The sequence below is a fragment of the Tachypleus tridentatus genome, chromosome 4 (assembly GCF_004210375.1).
Source record: "Tachypleus tridentatus isolate NWPU-2018 chromosome 4, ASM421037v1, whole genome shotgun sequence".
Classification (NCBI taxonomy): Eukaryota; Metazoa; Arthropoda; class Merostomata; order Xiphosura; family Limulidae; genus Tachypleus; species Tachypleus tridentatus.
Window position 1 is genome coordinate 63,550,828 of NC_134828.1, and position 27,226 is coordinate 63,578,053.

At 33.6% G+C, this 27,226-nt stretch overlaps 1 protein-coding gene across 2 annotated transcripts in view; it reads right to left on the bottom strand.

Moving 5' to 3' along the window:
• LOC143249276 (inactive tyrosine-protein kinase transmembrane receptor ROR1-like) overlaps nt 1-27,226 on the bottom strand; it is a 147,192-nt gene that overhangs the window by 62,134 nt on the left and 57,832 nt on the right. The window contains exons 2-3 of one of the 2 annotated variants that reach the window (XM_076498834.1): nt 14,342-14,444; nt 322-386 (exon numbers count right to left, since the gene is read on the bottom strand). In XM_076498834.1, coding sequence (XP_076354949.1) covers nt 322-386; nt 14,342-14,444 — 168 coding nt within the window. Of the gene's footprint in view, nt 1-321; nt 387-11,149; nt 11,221-14,341; nt 14,445-27,226 lie in introns of those variants that run through there. The other variant, XM_076498835.1, reaches the window with a different exon arrangement.

A 27,226-nucleotide genomic window follows, 5' to 3' on the forward strand; every position in this document is an offset into this window, starting at 1 on the left:
ATTTACAACATTAGAAATTGGGTTTTGATACCCGTGGTTGACAGAGCGCAGATAGTGCATTGTCCAACTATGTTTTTAGCTTCAAACAAACAAACAAACGAACGATTTTGTTTTAACACTCAAACTTGTGGCTGCATATCATAATTTGTGATGTAACGCACTGTTGGAATCTTTGTAAAAATGAAAGAAAGAGAAATATATATATAGATAGTACAGATAAATTTTCTACCTGGTTATGTCCCTAAAAACAACTTAATGAAAGTAGTAAACTAGTTATACATTGTTATATCACTTTTTGTTAATATTATCAAAGCGACAAACCGTTTGATGCTGTTCCACTTGCCAAATGAGTAAGGGGAGTTGAAAATCTCGAGTCTTCTTCAAACCTACAAACAGAAATGTAGATATTTTATCCTTACAATATGTTTAGTCTTAGAGTTTCTGATACCTTCATGCATTATAATCAGCGTCGTAACTGTGGTACTTTGTACATGCACACAATTTACTTTATTATTTTAACAGAAATGGAGTAATCACTTGTTAATTTTGGCCCCCTGATGGCTTACAACGTCAAAACATGCGTTTCGTTATCTGTGGTGAGCACAGCACATATAGCTCATTCTGTTGCTTTGTTTTTAAATATAAAGCAACCAATAGTTGTTTTGTAGAGCTATACCTATTTGAAATTCCTGGCCCGCTATGCATTTGACTCATAATACGAGGTTTGTGTGTTCGAATTCCTGTCACATCAAACATGCTCGCCCTTTCAACCTTGGGGACATTATATTGTGACGGTCAATCCTACTATTCGTTGATAAAAGAGTAGCCCAAAAGTTGGCGGTGGGTGGTGATGACTGACTGCCTTTCCTCTAGTCTTACACTGCTAAATTAGGGACTGCTAGCACAGATAGCCCTCACGTAGCTTTGCGCGAAATTCAAAACAAAATAAAGCAGTTTGAAATTCCTAATACTTTAATCTGCGAAGGTCCTATTTTCTCATCACATCATATACTTATATCGTTTCAGAAAAGCAATCAACAAATATAAATTGTTTGACTCTAACATTCCTTTTAAATTAATTATCTAGATATGTTTACTTTGTGAATTTGGGTTTTTGCAATGTAAATTACGCTATCAAACACGTTTTATCAAACGCACAAAGAAACTGACTCATTCACTTTACGCTCCACAACATTTAATAATCAATCTTACGTTCTTTTTTATCCCGCGTTTGTCTAATATTAGCCGAAATACACTAACTTCTTTGATCTTCCTATTTTCAACTGTTGAACTCTTAAAATCTGGACAAAATTCTGAGATAAGAATATATTCAACTTCAAGACTTTCGAAAATACAGTGTGACCAAACACTCAAAAAATTCACGAACAAAATAAACGTAGCAAAAATTAACTAACTGAGATAGTTCGTTTAGCATTCCAACGTTTTGATAACGACTATAAATCATGACCGAGAATCTAAACAAATAGTTAATATAAGTAAATAAGTAATTAGAGGGCAACACTGGCTCCACTGTTCCCGAGCTTATATCATTTCCAACAACTTAATGTTGTTTTAGTGCACATCTTGAGAAAAAAGTGTAAAGGTCATGAACTTGGATGGAGTTTAAATCTATCTCACGTAATCAAATTAAGAAAATTATGGAGGTGGGAAATCATGCTTCACGTACGAAACATTTTTTGAGGTTGTGATAACTTGTATTTGAATGTGCAAAGTTTATAAATTGTAAAGACAGTGCTGTGTATCTAAAACAATAAGAATAGTTAAGTGACCTGCTCAGGCTGTTCGTGTAAGAGGTTAGGTATGAACTAATCTCAGGGCCGTGTAGGAGGTCTCAATGACTGAGAGGTTAAATCTAAGTGGATTAAAATATTAAAAACTGATCAACCTATCCAGTAAAAGACACCATATGTAGCGACGTTTTCAAAACTACGTATCGGGGGAAAGTATTTAAACTCAATAGAGTGAAAATATCGGTAATCTACATGTCGACAAAAAATGTAAAAATGTACACACAAAAACCTTAACGCATGTACACTGCAAATACTTTTTCCTTTATAATACACAGTACTATCAACGCCTCTCTCCCTTCTCTTAATTTCATTTTTGTACAGTTTAAAGAAGTTGAAAAAGCTTCCCACGCAAACACACACACACATTACACTTTTGATTAGATAGATTAGTATTGGTAAGCCTTTTTATTGTAAACACTTGACTGATCTTCTAGCCTCCCCCGCAATTTTTTAATTACACATCTCATATAGTAAATTAAGGGTGTATAATAAAAATTATAACTGCTCTTTCGTACGTTTCGTTGTTATGTGGCTTAATTTTTCTTTAGATATTAAGATAATTGTCACTGTACTTTATTTATTATAAGAAAGAGCTAGGCGTGGCTTAGAGGACACTGTTCTGGGCCCTGAATCTGAGAATTCGTGGTTCGCTTCCACGTTTCCGCAAAATAACTACCCAAACTTTGGTCCCGTGGGAGAGTTGTAAGAGTTTACAATATTTTCAGTTCAAAACCTAGGGACGGTTTGCGAATAATAGTTCTTTGCACAGGTTTGCGCTAAAATTCTTAAACAAACAAAAGATAATTCATGCGTCTATTTTTAATGTAGTTTTAATATTTCTTTAGATATGAATGCGATTGTCACTGAGTTATACTTTAGTAATATGTTTACTGGGAGAAAGTTACAAATACTTTTCCTGTGAAAGTAAAACGCGAAGAAACTTTCGTTCAATACGTTTGAAATGGAAAGTAGCTTGCGAACAACTATGGTATGTCATCAGGTATGCACAGGTATTTTTAACCAATCTCTGTCCGTGTTTTAACACTGTCATTTTCTCAGGAGTTAACGAATATGTATTTGTTTGTTTTCTTCAGTGTAAAACCATACAACAGAACAGGCCCGGCACGGCCAGGTGGGTTAAGACGTTCGACTCGTAATCCGAGAATCGCGAGTTCGAATCCTCCTCGCACCAAACATGCTTGCCCTTTCAGCCATGGAAACGTTATAATGTGACAGTCAATCCCATCATTCGTTGGTAAAAGAGTAGCCCAAGAGTTGGCGGTGTGTGGTGATGACTAACTGCCTTCCCTCTAGTCTTACACTGCAAAATGAGGGTCGGCTAGCGCAGATAGCCCTTGCGTAGCTTTGTGCGAAATTCAAAAACAAACAAACGAACAATGGGGCATTTGCCCTTTGTCCATTGTAGAGAATCGAACCACCGATTTAAGCGTTTTTACGTCCGCGAACTTATCTCTTAACTCTAATTCACAAGAGAACTATCTAATTAAAAATATTATGTCTCAAATAATTTCTCTAGGACTATTCATCATAACAGCTAACAGCTGAAAAAGTGCCTCGAAACAAAAATTTCTACTGATAAACTGAGAAAGTTAACAAACACACTGAATAGCGAATACCTTTTTAAACCATGTAAATACTTAAGTTTATGTTAAAATGGCAACAAAAAATTTTATTTACGTTTCTGACACTCCACTTATAGTAAAAGTGGTGATTTTGTATTTTTTGTATGCGAACTTCTCTAAAATGTACCACAGTGGGTCAGTTGTAACCTCACGCAATCAAAACGCTAAAATTCAGGCCGATTTCCATGGTGGACAGGATGCAGACAGCCTGTTATGTAGCTTTGCGTTACAACAATAAAATCTAATTTTTTTAAAAATTTGATATGAGTAAAGCACTACACTCAGTGTGTGATTTTGTATCCTGTAATAAATGTTGACACTCGAAACTATCCTTGAATATCGAGAATATGAACAACAGACAATAAAACTGTAAAGAATAGAGATGTACATTATTTTTTTAACGAATCTGTATCGTTGAATCCGTCGAGAGTTGTGATTAGCCAGTAACACTTGACGATTAACTAGATGGTTCGTAATTACACGGAAAATACAGAGGCGCTTAACTTTTACCCTCTGTCGAAAGACGACTGTATACCCTGTGGGAGAGTTTTATATATAATTCATTAAACGTAGTTGTTCGTAACATTAATAAACTTATCATTCAAAGCAACGTGCATGAATTGAAGCAATACGTGAAGGCTATCATCAAAATTCAGTTTATAAGATATGGAGTTTATATGACGGAATCACAATGTACTCAGTTATTCTGATATATTTTTTAATAAAGTACTTTAATATGCATAATAGAAAAATAAAATAATTTCAAGTTCAATTTTACTTAACATGATTAAGCTAACTCCAAGTATTAGCAGCGTAATAGTAGAACAGCCCAAATCAATCAAAATATAAGCCAGCCGTAATTTTATTCGAAAACAAAGTTATCACTGTTACATCTTATTTGTTTAGTTTTGAATTTCGCTCAAAGCTACTCGAGGGTTATCTGCGCTAGCCGTTCCTAATTTTGCAGTGTAAGACTAAAGGAAGGGCAGCTAATCATTGCCAACCAACGCCACCCTGGGGCTACTCTTTTACCAACGAACGGTAGGATTGACCGTCACATTATACTGCTCCCATGGCTGAAAGAGCAAGCATGTTTCGTGTGACGGAGATTCAAACCCGCGACCCTCAGATTAGGAAATACGTTTAAACAAAAGGGAGAGCCGCACGTGTGGTATAGCCATTACAATGAAAACAAAACTATAATGATAATCCCACTCGTCGCTTTACTGCGTTTCAATTTTTTTTCCTTTTTATAATCACCAGCAAATTGCAATTTAGTTACTAAAAACTGGTATCGTTAGAAAGTTCTATTTCGGTGTAGCCGCCTAAAACTTCACATCCACATTACTTCACCAGCTAGTTTTAACCAAATAATAGCAAATGTAAAAATGAATCCTGCTTATATTTTACTTTTGGAGATCTTGACAATTTTAACTTTTACGAAAGTGCTTATTAATTATGTTCGTTTGTTGTTAAGCGCAAAGTTACACAATCAACTACCTGTGACTCGTTAATTAAGGATAGGAGCGGTTGAATTAATTAATTATATATTCAGAAACTAAATCTACCATTTCGAAAAAATAAAACACATCAGAGATTAGTTTAAAATATTTAATTAAATGTCAGTAAAGGCTCGTCAACTTCGGTGTTACGAAACTTTGCTCTTTTATTTATCAAAACAATTATTTCGATTTGAATTTATGTCATCGAATAAAATATTTTGAGTGTGTGTGTTTTCTTATAGCAAAGCCACATCGGGCTATCTGCTGAATTCACCAAGGGGAATCGAACTCCTGATTTTAGCGTTGTAACGCCATAGACTTACCGCTGTAAATAGTTTGAAATTGAAAACGTGAATTATCATAAATCGAAGTTAAAGATCAGAGTGGGTGAATACTTCTTTATTTCAAAATTTGATCACGAGGTCGCTGCCACATCTTACCATAACAACTGACAGACGAAAATTGTTGTGTTTTATTTGTACTTAATTTTTCAGTGGTTACTTAGATATCGTGTTCTAAGCTAGCTCAGTAAACATATGTTGTAGTCGTTTTAAACATAATTTATGCCATAGAGAACCCAGAGAGGACCAAAAACCTTGCAGAAAACCGAAAGAAAAGTTCTATCAATCATTATGATCACAGTTTAATTAAATAATCCGGGTTTCGATACCCGTGGTGGCCAGAGCACAGTTAACCCATTATGTAGCTTTGTGCTTATTTACAAACCAGCAATTGTCTTAATTACAAATTATTTCAAAACCTCGGCATTAGGTGTTAAAATAAATATTTAATTATGTAGTAAAAATAATCTTGTTAACTCTGGTCGTTTATTTGATTGAAAAATTCGAAGTACAAAAACCCTTTGTTGTTAACTCAAATCCAAATAAGGGCTGTATGCGTGTTGTCCACTGCGGTGGACTGAATCCGGATTTTAGCACTGTAACTCCATAAGCTTACCGCTGATCCGCCGAAGGAGGTGCATAAGTGATATTAAAAAGAAAATATTTCTTCTGATTGTTGTTAAACATGAATATCCGCAAACAGCTGTATGTGCCTGGACCAGCACAGGGTTCGAACTCCGTTTGTAACACAATAAGCTCTTAAGCTTGCCGTTCAACTACCCGATGGTGTGATTAATTACAAATGTTGTTTTTCGAATTCTGCGCAAAGCTGCACGAGGTCTATTTGCGCTAGCCATCCCTATATTATCAATGAAAGATTAGAGGGAAGGCAGCTAGTAATCACCACCCACCGCCCACTCTTGGGCTACTCTTTCACCAACAAATAGTGAGATTAAGCGACACATTATAACGCCCCCACGGCTGAAAGGACGAGCATGTTTGGTGGGACGGAGATTCGAACCCGCGACCCTCAGATTACAAGTCATACGCCACCTGGCCATGCCACACCTTTTACATATGAAATCTAATATTAAAAACATATCATTTTGGACATAAATAATTGAACTTGCAAAAAAGATTTGGTGTGTGTTTTCTTATAACAAATCCACATCGGGCTATCTGATGAGTCCACCGAGGGGAATCGAACCCATGATTTTTGCGTTGTATACTATAATTTATGTGTGTTCTACCTTTCGGGCTTGTCCTGGTGGTTATTGTGCTCGGTTAGCAATCTATGGAATCAAACTCGGGGCCAAATACTCAAGCCCTTTTGCCCGAGAAAACATTGTAAAGTAACGGTTAATGCCAGTATTAGTTGGTTCTAAGTGCTACTGAGAGATTGCCTCGCCTGTGGTTTGCAGTTTAAAATTAGAGAAGGTGAAAGACAGACTTAGTAGTTTCCCACGAACAAACAGATTTGTTTTTGTTTTCGAATATACATTTAGCCAAAAAATTTGCAAGTAATAATCTAATATTTCACCTAGCGTGATGTAGAATGGACTAAGTGAGATAGACTGTCACCTCTATAACTCGCCCACAGACGAAAGAAAGTATGAAGCATATTCAGTAGCACACAACGGGCTTAATTCTATCTACAACCCGACATACTAATCATTAAGCTATACGTCCAGCCCACAGTGTAGAATAACGCTTATGGTGTGCGTTTATTTCTTCTTTATAACATACTGGATTCATCTGTTTACCACTCACTTCCTATACCTATACCATTTAGCAAACAGAAAATAAATATGGGCCTAATTAGGTATTCCAAGTAAAATTCACCTAATGTTTTACAAACAGTTTCACAAACTAAAGTTTGAAAACACGTGTTTAAGAGAAAATCAAATATCCCGGGAAAATGACTCATATATCCTCGAATAAGTAAAAGGTTTACGCCTCAAAAGATTCGATGTTGCAGCGCTAATAGTTAATGTGTTAAAATAAAGAGGCACAGTTTACACCTAAAAACATTATTTATTGAACTACATGGAAAAGACATTTACATTGTAGTTGAAACGTTAAAAACAAGACGTAGAAACTGAGAAATACTTCGTTAATTATCTCCAAAAACTAAAAGTGAAGTTAATTGAAGATAATATTTATTTTAAGTTGCACATTACAATACAAAATTTAAAAAAAATGAACTTAAGTTATATTATTTTTCCTTTACGCAAATTAGTGTGTATTTTGCCATGAAACACTAACTGTAATGTGTTAAAATCTGACAGGCCTTAACATTGACGATCATATTAACTTTGAACTTTCAAATCCGATTGAGTTCTAAATAGAGATTTCCATTCTGAACAGAATCTAATGTCAAGTGTTGGTATAACAGGACATAAAACAGCAAGCGTCATTAAGAATACTCCTATATAATTAAAAGTCTGTTTTACAATTGATAGTGTATGTTTATTTGTTTAATTGTTGTTGTTTTTTATTTCGCGCAAAGCTACACAAGGACTATCTGAGCTAGCCGTCCCTAATTTAGCAGCGTAAACCTAGAAGGAAGGCAGCTAGTCATCACCACCCATCAAAGCTCTTGGGCTACTCTTTTATCAACGAATAGTGGGGTGATCGTCACATTATAACGTCCCCACATATGAAAAGGCGAGCATGTTTGGTGTTACGGAAATTCGAGCCCGCGACTCTCAAATTGTCATTGTTTGTTTGAAATTTCGCGAAAAACTACTCGAGGGCTACCTGTGCCTAACTTGAAAGTTATATACTAGAGGAAAGACGTTAGTCAACACCTTCGACATATTTTATTGTGACTATCACAATGTAATTCCCCCACAGTTGAGTGGGTGAGCATGCGCTCTAAAGACCGGATCATGCCAAACCCTGAATAGTAACAAATTTATTCATCGGCATTGACTTGGAAAGAAAATGTGGAACTGCTTAGCAGAGATTTATCTCTGGTCATACAATCTTGGCTAAAATGTATTTATATTGATCTATATTGACGTTGGTGTCTACATACATAGAGTAGATGCAGAGTAAATGCTCGAGTAGTAACATAGAAGGTATGATTGAACAAACATGTGCATCTTGTTATTTTGTTCTAAGTTGTTTTTAGCATTTGTTCATGAACTGCACATACACTCTTGTTTTGTATAAAAGGGTGTGCTTTTGATATAACTTTTTCTAAACATTTTGTTCAGAGAAATTTCTCTGTGCTTGGTGTATATTCATGCCTCGTCACGTGCCATAAATTATAGGGCATCAAATTTTTCGACTTCCAGAAAATGTGGAAAAGCTGCTCTTCATGTCCTTCAAGAAAACGCCAAAGATGCCTGCTACAGACATCACATGAAGAAAATATTTCTGCTATATGCTTGGGAAAGATTTGGCAATAACTTTTTTGTTCCAAGATGGTAATTCTGCTGCTCACATCGGGCGCGATGTGGGTTGAGGATTATCTCAACCAGAAGGATGTTACAAGATTGCTATGACTAGCAAAGTCTTCAAATTATAACTTCATTGGGAAGTCTTTGGCAAAACTGAGCTGGAAAATTACTAACTACGACCCTAAAGTTATCGTGGCTGAGTTGCAGCGCTATCTAGTAAGAAGTTGGGGCAAAATCATGCTTGATTACATCGGTAACCTCATCGACAACATACCACGTTGCAAAAATTATTATAATACAAGAACAACCAACCAAGTACTGGATGTTTAATATGAACAGGTATTTATAATAACTTGATATTATATTTTTGTCATTATATATGTTTTCATAAAGTTCTGTTGTAATAGGTGAAATAGTGAATTGCAAGCCTTTATACAGGTGTTTGATAAAATTGTTTTCTGCTCTAATACGTCATTCATGACATCCACAGAGCAAGTTTCATTATTTAAATTACATACATAAATGTGTAACATAACACTAATTTCTCAGTTTAACAGCGCACGCCAAGTATATTTGTGTTCCATCTTTACAATAATTAAGGTTTTATTTGTTACAAGATGTGCAAACATTTTGGCCGATCATATAGAGGAAGAATATACTGAAACGTATACGCAGCTGTGAAAGACAGCTGAATGTCAAATGTTTCACTGGTGTCCTGTTTACGTAATTTTATTAACGTCAATAATTTAAATTCAATTTTTATTTGTTGTAATTTTTTTAAGTTTTAATTTCTACTGTGTTTCAATTCACTTTTTAAAGTATTGAAATTTCTATTATAGTTTATATATATGTACAGCCATTGTAGGTACAGAAAAACGTAAGACCTCGGTCTCCTACCAAGCCTGACTTATTCAATCCTTATCAAGGATAGCAAGTTGTAACAGTAGTAGATTGAAACTGTGTTAAACGCGACTGAGGAAGATACTTTTATACTACTGTAAAGGTAAAGTTTCTTTGATAATATAGTTAGCACAATAGAGGTTTCCAAAATTTACCAATTTCAGTTCCTTGAAGGGTTTCAAAGTAGCCATGTGAATAACACTTCTTTTACATGATGGATTTCCTAGTCTATAACTTGTTCAAGAATAGAAACATGATTTCAATGAAACTGATATGTGGAAGTTGTGACATATACAGCTGTGGAAGAACCACTAGTTTCCACATATCTGGCAGCACTAGTTTCCATAAGTCTGGTATCACCCGTTTTCATACGTCTGGTCTGACTTTGGTGTTCACTGCTTCTACTCTATAAGATTTTCGCCTGTTTCAACAGTGTATGATTTAATGCAATTTTAGCTGGTTTTGTATGCCTAGTTTTTCATGGGCTTTGTGGGTGGTCTGATGATGGTGAGTTTCTACGTATGGAATTAGTTGTGAGTCTGAGGGCAATGTTCTGAAGTTATAGTAGTTCTCTGGTTCTGATAAAGAATGTTATAGCCAGTAAGTAATTCTTGATGAGCAGTGCCTTTTAATCTCCGTGAAATACGTTTCGCTATGACTATCTTGATAGTGGGGAATTGATAAGGAAATTTATTTAACTTTTCTTCATCAAGTAATTAACTTTCTAATAGCGGTATTAACAGACACCCAAAAAGTTAGTTACATAAATCATCAAGTGCACAAAATGAAAGTATTCGTTGGAAGGACAACGTTCAGATTCCATAAAATAGTTTAACTTTTCATCGTATAAAAACTCAATTACCATAGGTTGTCTGATCATAAAATATCACTAATTTAACAAATCTGACTCTGTAAGCCATTAGGTCTTAATAGTTGTAATCGCTAAAAATATAGTTATCTATATTCCTATCACTGTTGGAAATAGTACAGCTGCGTGTTATTAAATTCAACAAGGAATATTTAGTTACCAAGAGAGAACTTAATACTAGTTTATTTAAAGAATTTCCAATGTTGTTAAGCATAATTACCGTACGACAATTCTAATTGGCCAACAGATGCTTAGATCCTGCGCAAAATAAAAGAACGGAGATTTCACTATGTAAATATGGATATGAGAAGTACTTGTGGAAAAATGAAGAGCCACATACAAAGTATATTCATTAAACAAAAAGTAACTTATTATATATATTACAATAATTTTTGTTTCCTTGTCAAACACAAAGCTACGCAATGGGCTATCGGTACTGTGCTCACAACAGCTATCAAAACCCGATTTTTAGCATCATAAGCCTCCAGATGTACTACTGAGCCACTGGAAGGGACTAAACTTAATATGTTGGCTAGAAATACATTATGCTGCGACATTTAAAAGTGTGGGCAACACGAAATGATTTAGAAATAATCAAAATTAATCTTGAACTGTAGAAAGTGAATAAGAAACTTAAGAACCTGAGTAACACTACGTTGTTAGCACAATGGACTTACTTCTTGAAAGTTGGAATAAAACTACACATCCACTGCTTAACCAATCAGCGCAAGTGACCAACTGTACGATAGACACGATCCCTAAGGAGGGATTCTACTCTATACAAATGACCCACGTGATAGTTAAGACTGCTGTGACCACATAATCTACATCCTTACGAAACCTTTATTACACATCTGAAACAAGTGTTCATGTTCCCACAACACATACGTTATCAAATATAAAAAAGCAAAGTTATTCCACAACTGCTGGAATATGCAATCTGTCTCTATGATCTTGCAACTGTTGAAATATATACATATGATCCATACCCACCATCTCAGTACTTTTTTACACCAGCAAGTTCTCGATTTCTCGTTTTTTTTTTCTCACATTGATTAGTTTACAAATAAACACAGGACGACATGAGGGGGTTAAAGACGATTGAAAAACAATATACTGTAATCATACACAGTAAAATCAAGTTTTTAAGGTGTCACATACTAAAGAAGAATTGAAATATAACAATGGAGTGCACTTCTATGTGACATATTTGATAATGTAATATACGTTACAGACACGTGAATATGACAGCAACACAACTTGAGGCTTATTTATCGAAGAGACTAACAAAATGGTTTAATTTCAAGGGCACGCCTCTAAAGACTATCTGGATATATGTGTATACAAATTCGACGTAGGGTGGCGTCTACTTGTCGCCAACCTCGAACTAGGATATTCAAAAAGAAGAAGTATGTTTGCTTCACATCCAAGCAAGTGTGAATAATTAACAAAGTGGTTATGGTTCAAGTTGTGGATGAAACGAAAAGTATCCGTCAGTTTAGCGCCTACTAGTGTGATTTGTTTTTTTGTAAATCAAAATTCTGTCCTAATCAATGAGGGGGTATCAAAACACATGTACACTGGTGAACACACGTTCATTAACAGATATTTCTTTTTAACGTATAACACACTCGCTCTCTTTTTTGGTTTTTTTTTTGTGTGTATGAACACCATAAAGTTTTGGCAAATAGAAATATATATATCTTGATTCCGAAACATATCTTTTAACTACTGCACATGTTAGTAATTTTGTTTTCAATTACTGTCTAAAAACATAATTAAATGCAGAATGCTAACGTTTTTGATGCGTACTTTACGATTAATACATTCGACAAATACTTTGGTATTTGTTGTTCCCGTTCTTCCAATTAGGAAGGTCTTTTGTACCGAAACTATTACCCATTGTTTGCGGATATCTGAAAGATATTTAAACAGACATCTATTTTGAACAAGGCGTCGACTTGATAAAAACCTTAAGTTCTGAGTATCTGAGTCCGCTTTGCTTCCTCGAAAGCTTCGTGCGCTAAATTATATATCTTACCCATTTACATCTAAGATGAAATGCGAATGAGAAATCTGAGACTCAGTGAAAGGTTTTGAAATAATCATGCACGTTCACGTGCCTATTCAATGTGCGAATCCTTTGTTAGAGAGTACGGCCTTGTCTACGCAAGCGTAAATGCTTCCACCCAGTGAAATGAATTTCAACAATGTTTCATATCCATTTCGAGCACAAAACCATAAACATCCCAAAACATAGCAACTCATTCCACAAGTCCTAAATAAAGTTAGTAATGTGAGTAAAATAACTCAGACTTATTAGTATACACGCTTTTTTATTACTTTATTCCATAAATCGTTATTGATAATTAACACTAACAACTCTCCTTATGTTTGAGAATTGAGAATTAAAACTACGTTATTGTCGGGTGGTTTTAAGAAAACGTTTCTATTTTTATTTCTAGTTTTATTCTATACACAGCGTGGTTTCTTAATCCACTTTAATTTTGCATTGCTTGAAAAGTATTTTTATATTTCTTATTGACTGTAGTACAGAATGTTACTGAAACATAAGCGTCAAAAATGTCAGTAGAATGTTTGATTCTTCGTAAGCAAAGTTCTATTAAACGAATGACAGATTTACTATTGTATATTTATTTTAATATCGATGTCTGTTTTAGTTAAATATTTATTTAGAAATACATGTAACTGTTAAATGTATAATGTGAAATTTCCGCCTACATACTAAATTTGTAGAATATTCTCAAGTGTAAGAATCAACGAGGTGCTTATGTATGTAAATACTGTAAATACCAGTATTACTGCTTTAGCTAAAAGTTCTAAAAAAATCTCTTCTCGAACTTATACAAGGTAACCAATGCAACGCAAAGAGCTAGTATATAATGTTGGTTTGCCACAGTTGGTATACTATAAACCTCGAAAGCTATAAGTGTGATTAACGCTTATTAATTGGGAGGTTACAGATAATTGACCAGAAACGTTTATAGGTTTGAACGTTACAAACCGTTTGACTTCAGCAGATTAACATCGGACGTCAGTATTTTTACGAATACATAACTTTAGCGGTGAAAAACTCGAGTGAGTTCACGAAGAGCCAGCTAGATTCCCGTTAAGTAAATCGTACCAATATAATACTCGGAATTATTTTTGTTTCTTTTTTAATTTCGCACAAAACTACACGAGAGCTATCTGCGCTAGCGGTCCTTAATTAAGCAGTGTAAAACTAGAGGGAAGGCAGCTAGTCATCACCACCCACTGCCAACTCTTGGGCTACTCTTTTACCAACGAATAGTGGGATTGGCTGTCACATTATAAGACCCCCACAGCTAAAAGGGCGAGCAAGTTTGGTGCGACGAGATTCAATCCCGCGAAACACGGAATTAATTCGCTCATCGTGAACCGCCAATAAAATATTTAGTTCCAGAACAGATAAACGACTCAATATTATTTATAAGTTTGTAAATGTTTTGTATGTAAATCATTATTTGTAATAACTTTTATTATAATTGTAGTATTTTTTGTATATTAAAATATATTTATATGAAGAAAGAAAATTGTGTATATCAGTCTTGTTAGCAAATGTCGTAAATTTGAAACATATCGACATTTAATTGTCTTCTAACTTTAACTTATATTTTTATTCAGTTTTAGATTATTTTAAATTGTAATACGTAACATAATAAATTGGAGGCTCGTCCGAGATAAATTACAATACATAACAAACATACAAATCTTTTTTAACGTATTCAATTACAGGCATTTTTGTCAAAAGAGTAAAGTAATAACAATAGTAAGAAACTATATTCAAAAGTATGCTTTATTTTATTTTTATTTTTTTATATACTCACCCAAACTCAGCTCTAGATTCGTCTTCTTCAAGAGCGACCTCTATGTCACTGACTTCCTCATACAGAGAGATTGGTGGCACTATTATATGATCATGACGTGTGGCTAGAGAAGATATAAAACACACAATAAGAAAAAAAAAGACCGGTACACTTGTATTGAATTAATATGTATATATATATATATATAAGACTAGAACAACGTCCTCTAATGTTTCTTTTATTGACTGGTCATACGGGTTAGAAAATATCTCACAGTATGAAACCAAACAGCAATCAATGAATCACGAGAACTTGGTATATCTGACTCCAAATACCAATCCTCAATGTTTAGAAAAAAAGAAAAACTATACTTCGACAACTGTCTCAATGATCTTTATTTTTATCTATTTATACCATAGTCGATGCTTAGTTGCGATACACTCAATGTTCGAGTAGATACATTTTGTCAAATTTAATACAAATTTAACAAACACTAATACTACATGTTTTACCGTCTATGGGCGCGGATGTTTGTATTAATCTTTACGACGTAGATTATTGTCCACTAACAGTCTCTTTGCTTTCTTTACTAAACTATATTTGCAGATTGTATATCGTGATTAAACATCCATCTACGTGGCTGTTTTACTAAGAGGTCATTAAGCAGACGTTAGAACGTTTACTTCCAGATGGTAGTCTTAGCACGAAGCTTACAGATATGCCATTACCAAAGTAAGTGTTATGTTTTTATTAATGTGGGCTTTATTGGTTTATTCCAGTTGCATGTTTCTCATTTCATCCAAAAATATTCAAGTAGTTTATTGTTATTCCTAAATATATTATATTTTAATCTAACTGAATATTTATTTCTTTTTTGTTCCTTTTACAACAGTGTATTTTAATATGGTAGGGTAACCAAGTGTTTATTTTAACCTATCCTTATTTAACGCTTTAGTCCTTGACACAGGATGTAGGTGGTCAGAGTAACGAAGAAATTGACTTACGTAGAAGATATAAAGTGTCTGAAACTAACTCAGCACACTGACAGATGCTTCTAACAAGTCCTGTACAAAGGTTGAATGGTGTTATACTACACAGATGTGGCTTTGCATAAAGGATTCTTTGTAAGTTGAAATATTAAACGCTAGTCTAGCAGTGAATTACAGAAATAATAATCGAATACGAAGGTAGCGACCATTTCTGACGTGTAAAGTTGTTTAAACTAAAGTTCTAGTAATGGTTAAGGTGGTTATATGCTATAATTACAGGACGAAAATTCGTCTGATTAATAGGAGCTTTCACAGAGGTCTGCGCTTTAGAATTAATAGATATTACAGGCTTACAAACTCATTAAATAAGATTGATTTCTTTCATGTAACATCCTTTCTTCGAATTTTGAAGGATGTGTATTGTATGTAAAAATAGGTTGAAACAGTACTCAGCATCATCAATAACATTTTTTTTCTCAATTACATAATTTCTTAAAAAAACAGGATTAACACGTTATTCTAAAGTTCCTTGTAAAATTTCATTAAAAAATACAAAGCACAACCACACCCTAATGGTTCAATAGTTTTGGAGTTCATATGTCATGCTGTGTTGTAGCCCACAGAACTATAGAGTACATAATTCTTTTCGTGGTTCATATCATGTGCATCTTTTATTGACGTCACGATAATACAAATTGCCGAGTTAACAGTTTCTTATGAAACGTCATTTCAGTGTCTGTTGACTGACTAAAAGACAACGCACTACCATACGATGGAGTGAGTGGTTAAAACAGGTGACCCTCTAGGCAGACTTAGGCTGTCTTTCGGGCAAAATGCGAAACTAACGGAATAAATTCGAAAAATTAAGCGATACATAACTGCTAAACAAACGAACGTAAGATTTTCTAGTTTTTTCATTCACTATTTCGCCCACCGCTAGTACAGCGGTAAGTCTACGGATTTTACAATGCTAAAATCAGGGGTTCGATTCCCGGCTGTGGGGTCAGCAGATGACCTGATGTGGCTTTGCTATAATAAAAAAAAAAACACACTCATTCACTATTTCACCTGTGTATAGCGTCAGTACCAAGACAGAGAATAAATTATAATGTACACTTTCAGTGGGTTCAAACATCTATGATTAACGATACTGACCAATACATTAAAACGAAAAACATACTTATTACAATTAATATTCAATCGACGCTATAGTAAACACAGAAAATAAATTCGTAATCAAACTTTATTTGTCGTTAATGCTGCGTATAAGATTTCTCAACATTTCTATCCTGCCGTGCGATCAAGTTTTATCTAAAGCAGTTCAAAGAAAAAACCTTAATTATAACTAATAAAACAGGCACAAGCGTGTAATTTCTTTGATTAAATTAATTTCAAAATGCCATAGAAAACTCCGTATTTAGTGGGCGGGCGGCCCGGCATGGCCAAGCGTGTTAAGGCGTGCGACTCGTAATCTGAGGGTCGAGGGTTCGCATCCCCGTCGGCCAAACATGCTCGCCCTGTCAGCCGTGGGGGCGTTATAATGTTACGATCAATCCCACTATTCGTTGGTAAAAGAGTAGCCCAAGAGTTGGCGGTGGGTGGTGATGACTAGCTGCCTTCCCTTTAGTTTTACACTGCTAAATTAGGGACGGCTAGCACAGATAGCCCTCAAGTAGTTTTGTGCGAAATTCATAAACAAACAAACATTTAGTGGGTGAATACAATGTTAGTAAAGTAGTGGTCAAACAGTAGCTCGCCTCCTCGCTCGTTACGGTTATATTAATTTCTGTTTTACATAAGACACATCAGTAAGAAAAAAAGTTACCAAATCCATTAATTACCATCTACCATTGAAGTATACAGTATTACCCACCCAAAAATACTTTCATAAATATTGTATTTCTCTGCAATAATAAACATATTAAACTAAAAATATCTTAAATGCATAACGAAAATCGGAAATGAGTGAAACTTGGGGTGGAATAAGGAATGATCGTTCTGTTTCGTGGACTTGAAACTTGTGCGAGTACCGAATAATCAAATGTATTAACCCACATAGAAACCTTAATGATGTGAGTAATTTATAGTTTCACTACATTCATACATGTAAACGTTTGTTACGAAAGAGAATTTAGAGCTCAAAACTGTATTTTACGCAAGTCTAAATTATACCTTCGAATAGCACAGGCTACCTGTGAAAATTACGTTTTCTGATACTGTTATGTTACTTTAAGTTTTCTATGTAATATTCTAGAACTATTTCTTTTTAACATTTGCGATTAAAAATGCATTTCAAAAATATATCACTAAAAGATTCATGTTAGATATGAAGTTTTAACAACAGTTATTCGAGATTTCATAAAACTCGTAATTCTGTTGACCTCTAACCTTGATCCAACTGAATACAGCTTATTAAATGTAGAAATGAAGGATAAATGTACTGAACTTATCTCTTTTAATATAGCGTAGTTGAAATAAACTAAAATCCTGAATTCAGAAGTCCTTTCATTTAGAAAATCAGGGGTCCAAAGATATTTTTAATTAGAAAATAACGAGTCCGGGTGTACTTTTTGTTATTGAATTATAATATTTTTATTAAAATCCAGAGGTCGAAGAGTGTATTATTAGAGAAACAGGAAATCAACAACATTATTTTTAAACATCAAGAGTCAAAGACTTTTTTGTTATAATCAGGATACAAGAGTCTCTTTGTTAGAGAACCAGGAGTCCAATAAACGTTTTTATTATTATTAAAAACACAGGTTTAAGAATCTTATTATTAAAAACAAATAAACGAGGGTCTAAAATTCTCATTATAATAAAGTCTATTATAAAGTTAGGAAGTAAAAAGAGTACGAGGTTAAAACCCTTAACCTCAGAATACTGGTAATCCAAAAATATGTTTTAAAATTAATTTAAATATTAGTAAAAATCCTTTAGAAACTTTTTTACTAAATTAAAACACTTGCAGTATGGAATACACTTCAGACTTTTTAAAAATACGTAATTTGTAAGGTTTTACACAAATACTTCTTGGAACTCTTCGTCAGCCAATCATTTACAGAAAACTTACACTCAGATTTAACGCTGATGAAAGTTACTTCGTATGTATGCCAATCTTTATTAACTTTGTAGAAAATTAGAATAATATGATAAACCTTTCCAGAACATTTATCGAAAACGTTTCGTTTACTAAATAACTTCATTTTAGTTTCCATTTCAACGTGTGAAAGTGTTTATAAACTTCGATGACAAATATGTACCTTTTGATATAAAAATCAAAATACTCTACATATAATCCAGAAAATGGATACAGGATTCCTACTAAATGCTTGAATACTGTATATTTAAGACAAAATAATACCTAGATTGGACTCACTATATATTACAGTTTATTTTTAAATTTCAAAAATATTTAATACGATTTTTATTTGTATTTAGTGCATATTGCCATATAAGTAATTATTTATTAATTTGCATAAACAGTGGTGAAACAAAACCGCTTAAAGTTACGATGTAAATATTAAAAGAACGACAGTATATTACTCTGATAATGAAAACAGAAAAGAGAAAGATGTTAGTTGACAAAACATCCTGTTAAAGTCGCTTTACAAATCCCAAGTGAGATTTTATACCAACGGGTCGTTTTGTAAGTTACACAAACGGAAGGAAGTAATCTCCGATGATAATCATTTCCGAAAAGGAACAAGGGGTTCTTTATATTCCTTTATCGTCTGTCCTTGTCAGTCCTCAAGGCTCTTGAACCAACGATTACAAAAGACAAGAATTATTTTTTTTTTTTTTCGTACGGATAGTTTTATAGAAATTTTCATGGATTCGTTCGTAAGAATAGAAATTTAAAACTGCTCCATTTTACGTACTGAAATTTACTATACACAGCTCTGAACTCGTTGTAGTATGCAAGCGTGGCATTATTTTGTATAAAAGTGTTCGAATGAAATGTAGAGTAACCAAAGGTTCGTGTCATTAGACTGATGTATTGTGCACTCATAATGTAAAAGATTCGTGTGAAAGAGAGTAAGTATAGTCAATTAAATAGGAACACTCGACTACCACTTCATTATCATTAGTTCTATATGTGTTGAGCTGTTTACATTCTTGTAAATGTTGCATTGATTTTACCAGTGGAAGAACAGCCGTAGTTTAAATATACACATTACTTCACACTACTGTTCCATGTGTTGTGTCTGTGTTACTTTCTTCTTTCCGTCTTGTTTTTGAGGAGGGGTGTGTTAGCTCAATATAGAAACTTTTGTACTATAACGACGAACATGTCTCTCTGGCAGCCATTCTGATACCATTTACTATATCTACTGACACACCACAGCATTTCAATAAATTTAACGATCTCCAACTATTTATTGGGTGGGGTATATACTTTTACAATATCTCTAACTCTTAAATTACCGAGTTGCCTTTACACCCTTCACTGTCGAGGGAGGGATTCCATGATATTGAGTAATTGTTTGTTATCATCTACTGTAACACGTAATGTAAAGACTGTTAACGAAAATACTGGGTGAAATCTCACATTCTGTATAAAGTACACACTGAACTCCAGTACCGGGTGTGATTAACTGCAGTATTAATGGCATATTTCTTTAATTTTTTTGTGTGGTTCAGATGTTACTATGGGTCCTGTAAACATCAAAATCACTTTTTAAAAAATAAGTTAAATAGTGTGCAATTTCAACCTTTCAGGAACAAACCACAAAACAGAGATTTCGTGTGGTTCAGTAATACATTAGATAAAAAAAAAAGAGCATGTTTCGTAATATATATATATATATAGATAATGTATACTTCATTTTACAGCCACCTACAGGCCGCGTGTGGCTTAGTTCGTTGGCATGCGGGACGGTAAATCTGAGGGTTTATGTTCGCGTTTCATTATTGCAAATAAAAATTACACTACTTTTGGACTGTGGGTGCGTTAAAAAAGTGATGGTTAAATCTCACTATCCGATTAAAGTATCTCAAGAATTAGCGGTGAGTGCTTTAACTAGGCTATCAATTCACGTTTAGGGGTGAATAGCACAGATAGTCCTTGTGTTGCTTAGCGCGAATATTGGAAACAAATAAATATGTGATATCTACATAGAAAGTGTAATAATAACTTGTAAGACGTAGAACGACATTTGTGAAAGTTTTTACACAGATCTATTAAGGAAATAAAGCCAAGGTTTATAGAGTAGAATTATTAAGCAAAACAATACATACAGAACTTTGAGACTGGAGGACAGACTCACTTTTATATTTTGAAACTGGGGATGGGGCAGTCTCATTTTATATGTGTATTGTGTACTATTAAATGTTAGCTTTATTTCTTTATTGTGTATGTATAGTTATGACTACTCAGAAAAATAGCAATCTGAATATAAGTTGATATCGTCTTTAGCAAGTAATATATTCTGAACATTCACATCAAGTTTGTTGTGTAAAATCAATAACATTGTGTAAGACTTAGTTTGAGGGGGGGGATACGATCATGATAAAATATCCCATCAGAAGTCAGAGACCAATGAATGTTAAAGCTTTACAATTGGCAGTAAAAAATTTCATCGATTTTTAAAATACAAAAACAAAAAACTATTCACTGAGATAAACTCAGCAAGTAATAAAGATCCAATCGACTCCAATTAAATATTAAAACATAGAGCAAATTGACCTGTTTGATGATAAATGATTCAGTTGATGATAAAAATTTCATTTGATCAGAAATTTTAAAAAAAGTCCAGAAGATGGCAAAATATCAACTAAACTATGAAGGACGCCATAATGGAAAAACATTCCATAATTAATAATTAAAAGCCCTAGCGGTAGGAAGAAATTCAATCGGTGTTAAAATATTCTGTCAATGGTAAAAATTCCACACAATATTATAAAATACGTGAAGCCAGTAGTGAAAGATATAATCACCATTAAAAAGGATAGGTCTCGACCCTTGTTAGGCCCTTTTATAACTATTTTCTATCGTGTCAAACGATTCCATTTTGAGACACCAGTGAAGTCTCAATATTTAATTAAAGTAAGAAAAAATTAACGTCGCGTGCGTGTTTTCTTATAGCAAAGCCACATCAGGCTACCTGCTGTGTCCACCAAGAAGAATCAAATCGCTGATGTTAACATTATAAATTTGAAAACTTGCCACTATTCCACCGGGGAACGTTTATGTTGCTGATCATTGTGGACATTATTATAACTCGATTATGTATATAAGCAAATAGCTTACAAACTATTGATTACTTTAATTGATAATGTGTGGTTAATTCAGCACTATAAAGCAATTAGGAAATAAGTATCGCATTGACGTTATAGATTCATGTTGTCAATTTAATATCAAAACATAGAATGTGTGTGGTAATAGAACCCAAATGCTATACATGGGATATCTCATCTAATATGTTATATATAAAATACCACGATACTCCAGAAATAATTTAATTAATCGAACCAACGTTTCACTATAAAATGGCCATATAAATGGTTAAATATCTTTAAACTAATTATGTTGTCAGCGTTTCCATCAAGAGACATTCAATGATAATCGATGAAATTTGTAAATCAGACAATTATTTTTCTTCTTACATTGATTTTAACGCTAACATTTAGAGTTCGATCGCCGCAGTCACACGGTACTAACAGCCTTTTGTACAGCTTTCCACGTAAACAAACAAATCAAACCAACAGATATCACGATTTCCTTGTTTGTTTGTTTTTATATATAAAATATACAAACTTATTTGTTCTTCGCACAATATATTAGTTTTAAGTCTGAACAGTACTCGCTTTATAACTGTTTGAACAGTACAACTTAAGGCACAGTTCCTCAACACATGGGGTATATAGTTCGATGTGACACATTCTAATAGAAGGGTCTTTAAGTCCACATCAATCGATTGAGCAAACTCACTCTGTAATGGCGAGTGCTCTTAGAAACACAGCGTTCGCTCGTAAAGTATGGATAGACACATAAAACACTAGAAAAAAAAAGATACATCAAATGTGAAAGCACTACGTCAATAAAGATTTGTGGGATTACTGAGGATTGAACACAAATCCGGCTTGTATGCGTTCATTTTTACTTCCTTGGCAAAAACTACGATGGGTTATAAAGAAAAATAATTTGTAATTGCGCTGCAATTATTTTAGACATATCGTACCATAATCCAGTGGCTTAATCTCCAAACGAATCCACAAGAATTAAGACAGGAAATATGGTTTCCACAATTAAGGTTTAAAAAAAAATCAAAAGTATAGATGTCAAAGGTCAACGAAAGTTTCAACCTTCAAGAATCAATACTTAAAACTTTGTTTTTGAAACACGTGGAAAATAACACATGCAAAACTGAAATTCAAAAAGAGTAAAAGGATATGTTTCTACACTCTTAGTGAAATTAATCTAAATGCATTTTTAGAGAAAAAAGTTTATTTTTGTTATCAAAACTAAATTCCACCACTACGTGTAATCTTACGAAAAGAAAATATAGTGCATATCAAGCGGAAATACATATATTTTAATTGATTCTGTATTTCTTTCGAGACTTTCTAATTTAATTAACAAAATAAAATGAACTTCTATTAAAATTCGTGGCACATTTTTAAAGAGAAAGAACAGCACCTGTCGTTTTTCAATCTATTTTTATTAAAATTGGTTTGTGAAAAACAAATATGTAACCGATTTACTCACTGTTAAACAAAAAAATAATAATAAATAAGCAATTATTGTTATAATTGGATTATAGAGCCAGGATAAGTTTTTAATTCCAATGCACCTGATTATTTGTTGGCTGAGACAGACAAAAATCGTTATATTCAAATGTTTCCTGTTAATATATGATGCAATGCTCTTTGAAGACCAAACATAGTTTCTGTAGATTCTTATATTTTTAATCAACAATTCATTAAAGAGTACCGTAGCTATCTACCGTTATAAATATATCTCATGTTATTTAGCTAATAAATATTTATTTTTAGAATTTTAGCATCTATTGAAATGAGATTATTTTTTGAATGATGACTATTATTTTTATTTCTGTTCATGTTGCGGATTGGGATTCGAAACTCGAAGGGAGCACAGCAAAGATAGCTCACCATGCAGTTTTACGCCTAACATAAAAAAAAACATAGATTAGTCTTCATAATAAAAACTTTGGCATGGGTTCATGGTTAGGGCGTTCGACTCGAAATTTGCAAGTTACGAGATCGAAACCCATCATCAAACATGTTAGTTCTTTTAGTTTTAGGGACGTTATAAAGTGAAGACCAATTCCAGAACCATTGGTAAAGCGTAATTCTCGAGTTGCCTTCCCTCTAATCTATCGCTTCGAAAGATTAAAGACGGCTAGTATACGCACCTCTCGAACTTCAACAAAACATCTACTTATAATGAAAAATTCATTTGTTAAAACCCACGAATGCATTTATTGATTAACTGTTTATATTCATTACATGAAGTATAGTTTTGTTAGCTACTCTACAGACTATTCACACTACTGTAAATACTAGAAATGTAAATCATAAGCTTCCTTTGTACTTTGTGAAGAGTTATCATGCATCTTGGAATAGCTAGAAAGAATCGCAGCCAATATCTCAAGTGAAACATTCCATTTAGTAATTTGCAGTTGTAATAAAAACATCTGAAATAATAACTGAATAGCATGCATTACGTTAATCTTTCCTGCCTGGCAACGTCACTTCAAGTTTTGGTACTTACGTTACTATAGCAACACACATAGAGTTGATAATTTCTGATGGTTGCTAGTTTATAACGAAGAGTTTAAAGGAGATAATAAGCAGATGGAATATCGTCAATTTACAGATCGTTTAGTAAAAGATGGGGGAAGACATTTAGTTGAAGGTTTGCACAAGGTTATTAAAATATCATCCTCCACCATTTCACCAAATAGGTTCTTCATTATCAAATATCTTACTCATCACAGATATTTGCATTAGTACTTATAGGTCATAAATCTCCGACTTCTAATAAGGCTAAGGTAAGAAACTTGCTGCTCTGAAAAAGGAAGAAAAAAACTGAGTTTTGCTGTAATGTATACCCTTTACAGCATAAACAGTTTCTTTTGTTCTTGTGAAATTATAGATGTGGTTTAAAACATTAAATATGCTTGAGATCTATATAACTATACTTTAATGTGCTTCATCATAAACTGTGTTATTTTCTTCTTTAGTTTGTAAGAAAACGTTTTTTTTTAGATAAAAAAGTGTTTAGATCCCAAGATTCTGACAGCGCGTACAAAAGAAGGGAGAGGATATTTCGTCCAAACAATTGAAGTGTCAGAGAAAGCCTGTGGGATGGTAGGGAAGTTAGTTAATCTACGTAAGGCTTCGAGTTTTTGTCAAATAGATAATAAGTGCATGGGACACCGTCTGTAAGAAAAATACAATTCGAATGTACACCAAGACAAAGAGTTTTCTAAAGTACTTTATATAATGGCCCTCCCGACGAGCATCTTACATTGTTGTGCGTTTATCAGCTAAATCCCACACAACGTGTAAATAAACGTTATTTATCAGGTCTATGGTTAGCATGAGCAGGGGGTTGGAATTTATATCGAATTCTAAATCTTGTTTTAATAAAATGCACGGTTGTTTGTGTTGTACAAACATTGGGTTATAGAATACTTTTCATATTTTCAACGTTTGTTATTATTTGCTTATTTAAACAGAAGAAGATGGTAAGCATTCATCACTTTTAAACCACACACACACATACACACACAATATAAATAAATTACAGTCATCAAAAATCTTAACGTAGATTTAACCCTAACCCTTTCTTAAAGAAACATTGTCTGATTGTTGGGTTGTCATGTACAACGCTATACAATGAGCTATCTAAGAGTATCAAAATCAGATTGTTTGCATTATAAACTTTTAGAATTACCAATAAGCCACTGAGGGGCTTAAAACACAGAATTTATGTACAGATATATTATTCTACACAGAATTCTATACCTGCTGTGTCTGCATAGGTATTAAGTACAGAAATATTTTACAAATGCACAACTTAAAGTTCGGGCATTATTTTTAATCAGTGACTGATATGTTTAACTACTACACAATACTAACTATAGACCATTATAACTATTGATATTCGAGATAAGCCTTAGAGTAAGGACGTAAAAATCAGTTTAGTGATAAAATAACAATAAGTGACAAAAGATACAAGAATGTTTCATTTCACTTTGTCGAGACAACTGCAAAAAATAGCACGTTATAACTTCACATGTGTCTGCTTCACGTTGTAATTTATATACTACTATCTCGTTGCTGTTAATAGTTAATTTTCGAACTCATGTGTAACGCAAATCAACAAACACTCAACTCAATACCACAACTGGTACGCAGTGGAATATTAAATATTAAAAATTAGATACTAAGAGTGAGACTTTCGTTAAATCTCAAAGAGACTGTGAACGTTTACAGGAATCTAGACAGCACTAATAAAACAATAAATAATAGTAAGGTTTAGATCAATATTTAATCTAGTGCGTCAAATGTGATGAAAGAGCTCCACACAAAGAAATGCGTTCTTCCGAGTCAAAATGCTTGGTGTTAAATACAAGTGAGGTTGTACGGCTGTGAGTACAAAGGGTCTCTGTACTGTAACATATCCTGTGTAGGAGTAATGTTATTGCGGGACAAGGAAGAATTTTCTTAGCACTTCGACCCAGCATGTGACAGATTCAAACGTAATATTTTGTTTTCACTCATTTGTCATGTAAACAAACCTAATTTCAGTCTGACTCAATATTTCATATAATAAAGGAACAGTATGTATTACAATACTAAAACTAACTGTGAAATGTAAAAAAATAAATATATAAATAAACCCTCAGTAATACTTCGCTAATTCGAAGTCTTTATATTTAATAATTTGAGTGGTTTATGAAAGCAAATATTTTTAATTGTAGCTAAAATTCAACTTTCTGAAACTTTTTGAAAATTCTGTATTTAGAGGAATTTTTGGGTGACACTTTAACACCAAAACACTTTTTTCGTTTTTACAGCAGATGGTAAGACTCGATATTCAAAATATAAAAGGCACAAGCATACACTCATAACAGCTTAAAATGTTCATTTTTTCACTTTCTTTTTATTTCTAACATCTTTATGCAATTACATAGCTTTTATACGACTTTTATTTCATTTTTAAAGAACCAAGACAGTCTCGCTAAATAATTTGTTTGTTTTTTTTAATTTCGCGCAAACCTACACGAGGGCTATCTGTGCTAGCCGTCCCTAATTTAGCAGTGTAAGACTAGAGGGAAGGCAACTAGTTATCACCATACACTGCCAACTCTTGGACTACTTTTTTACCAACAAATAGTGGGATTGATCGTAACATTATAACGCCCCAACGGCTGGGAGGGGGAGCATGTTCGGTGCGAGAGGGATTCAAACGCACGGCCATCGGATTACGATGGCCAGGTGGGTTAAGGCCATGCAGGGATCACTAAGTAATTACTTGGTCTTGCCTTTCAAGTCCTCTACCAAAAACACTTTTGTACAGTTACTTGATAGTTACAAGTGTTAGAAACAAAATCTCCAGCAGTTGTAAGACTATATAGAATATAAGGGAGCCATTATAAAATTCAGTTTGCAACAACAAAATTAATTAAACAAAGTAGTTTATTTATAACAGCCAGAAGTCAAGTGTGACCTTCTCAACTCACTTTCCATGTGTGTTTGTGTGTAGTTCTGTTCAGAACTCTTCACCACAAAAATTTATGTAAAGTTGTCTCGTTTACAAAACACTGGATATCATTGTAAGCTTTTTCATTAACATATGGCCTTCTGTTTCTACGTCAACAACACCTCCCAAAATAACCTTCGTGAATGGGTGTTGGAAATTTTACCAATAGATTCCCGTGAA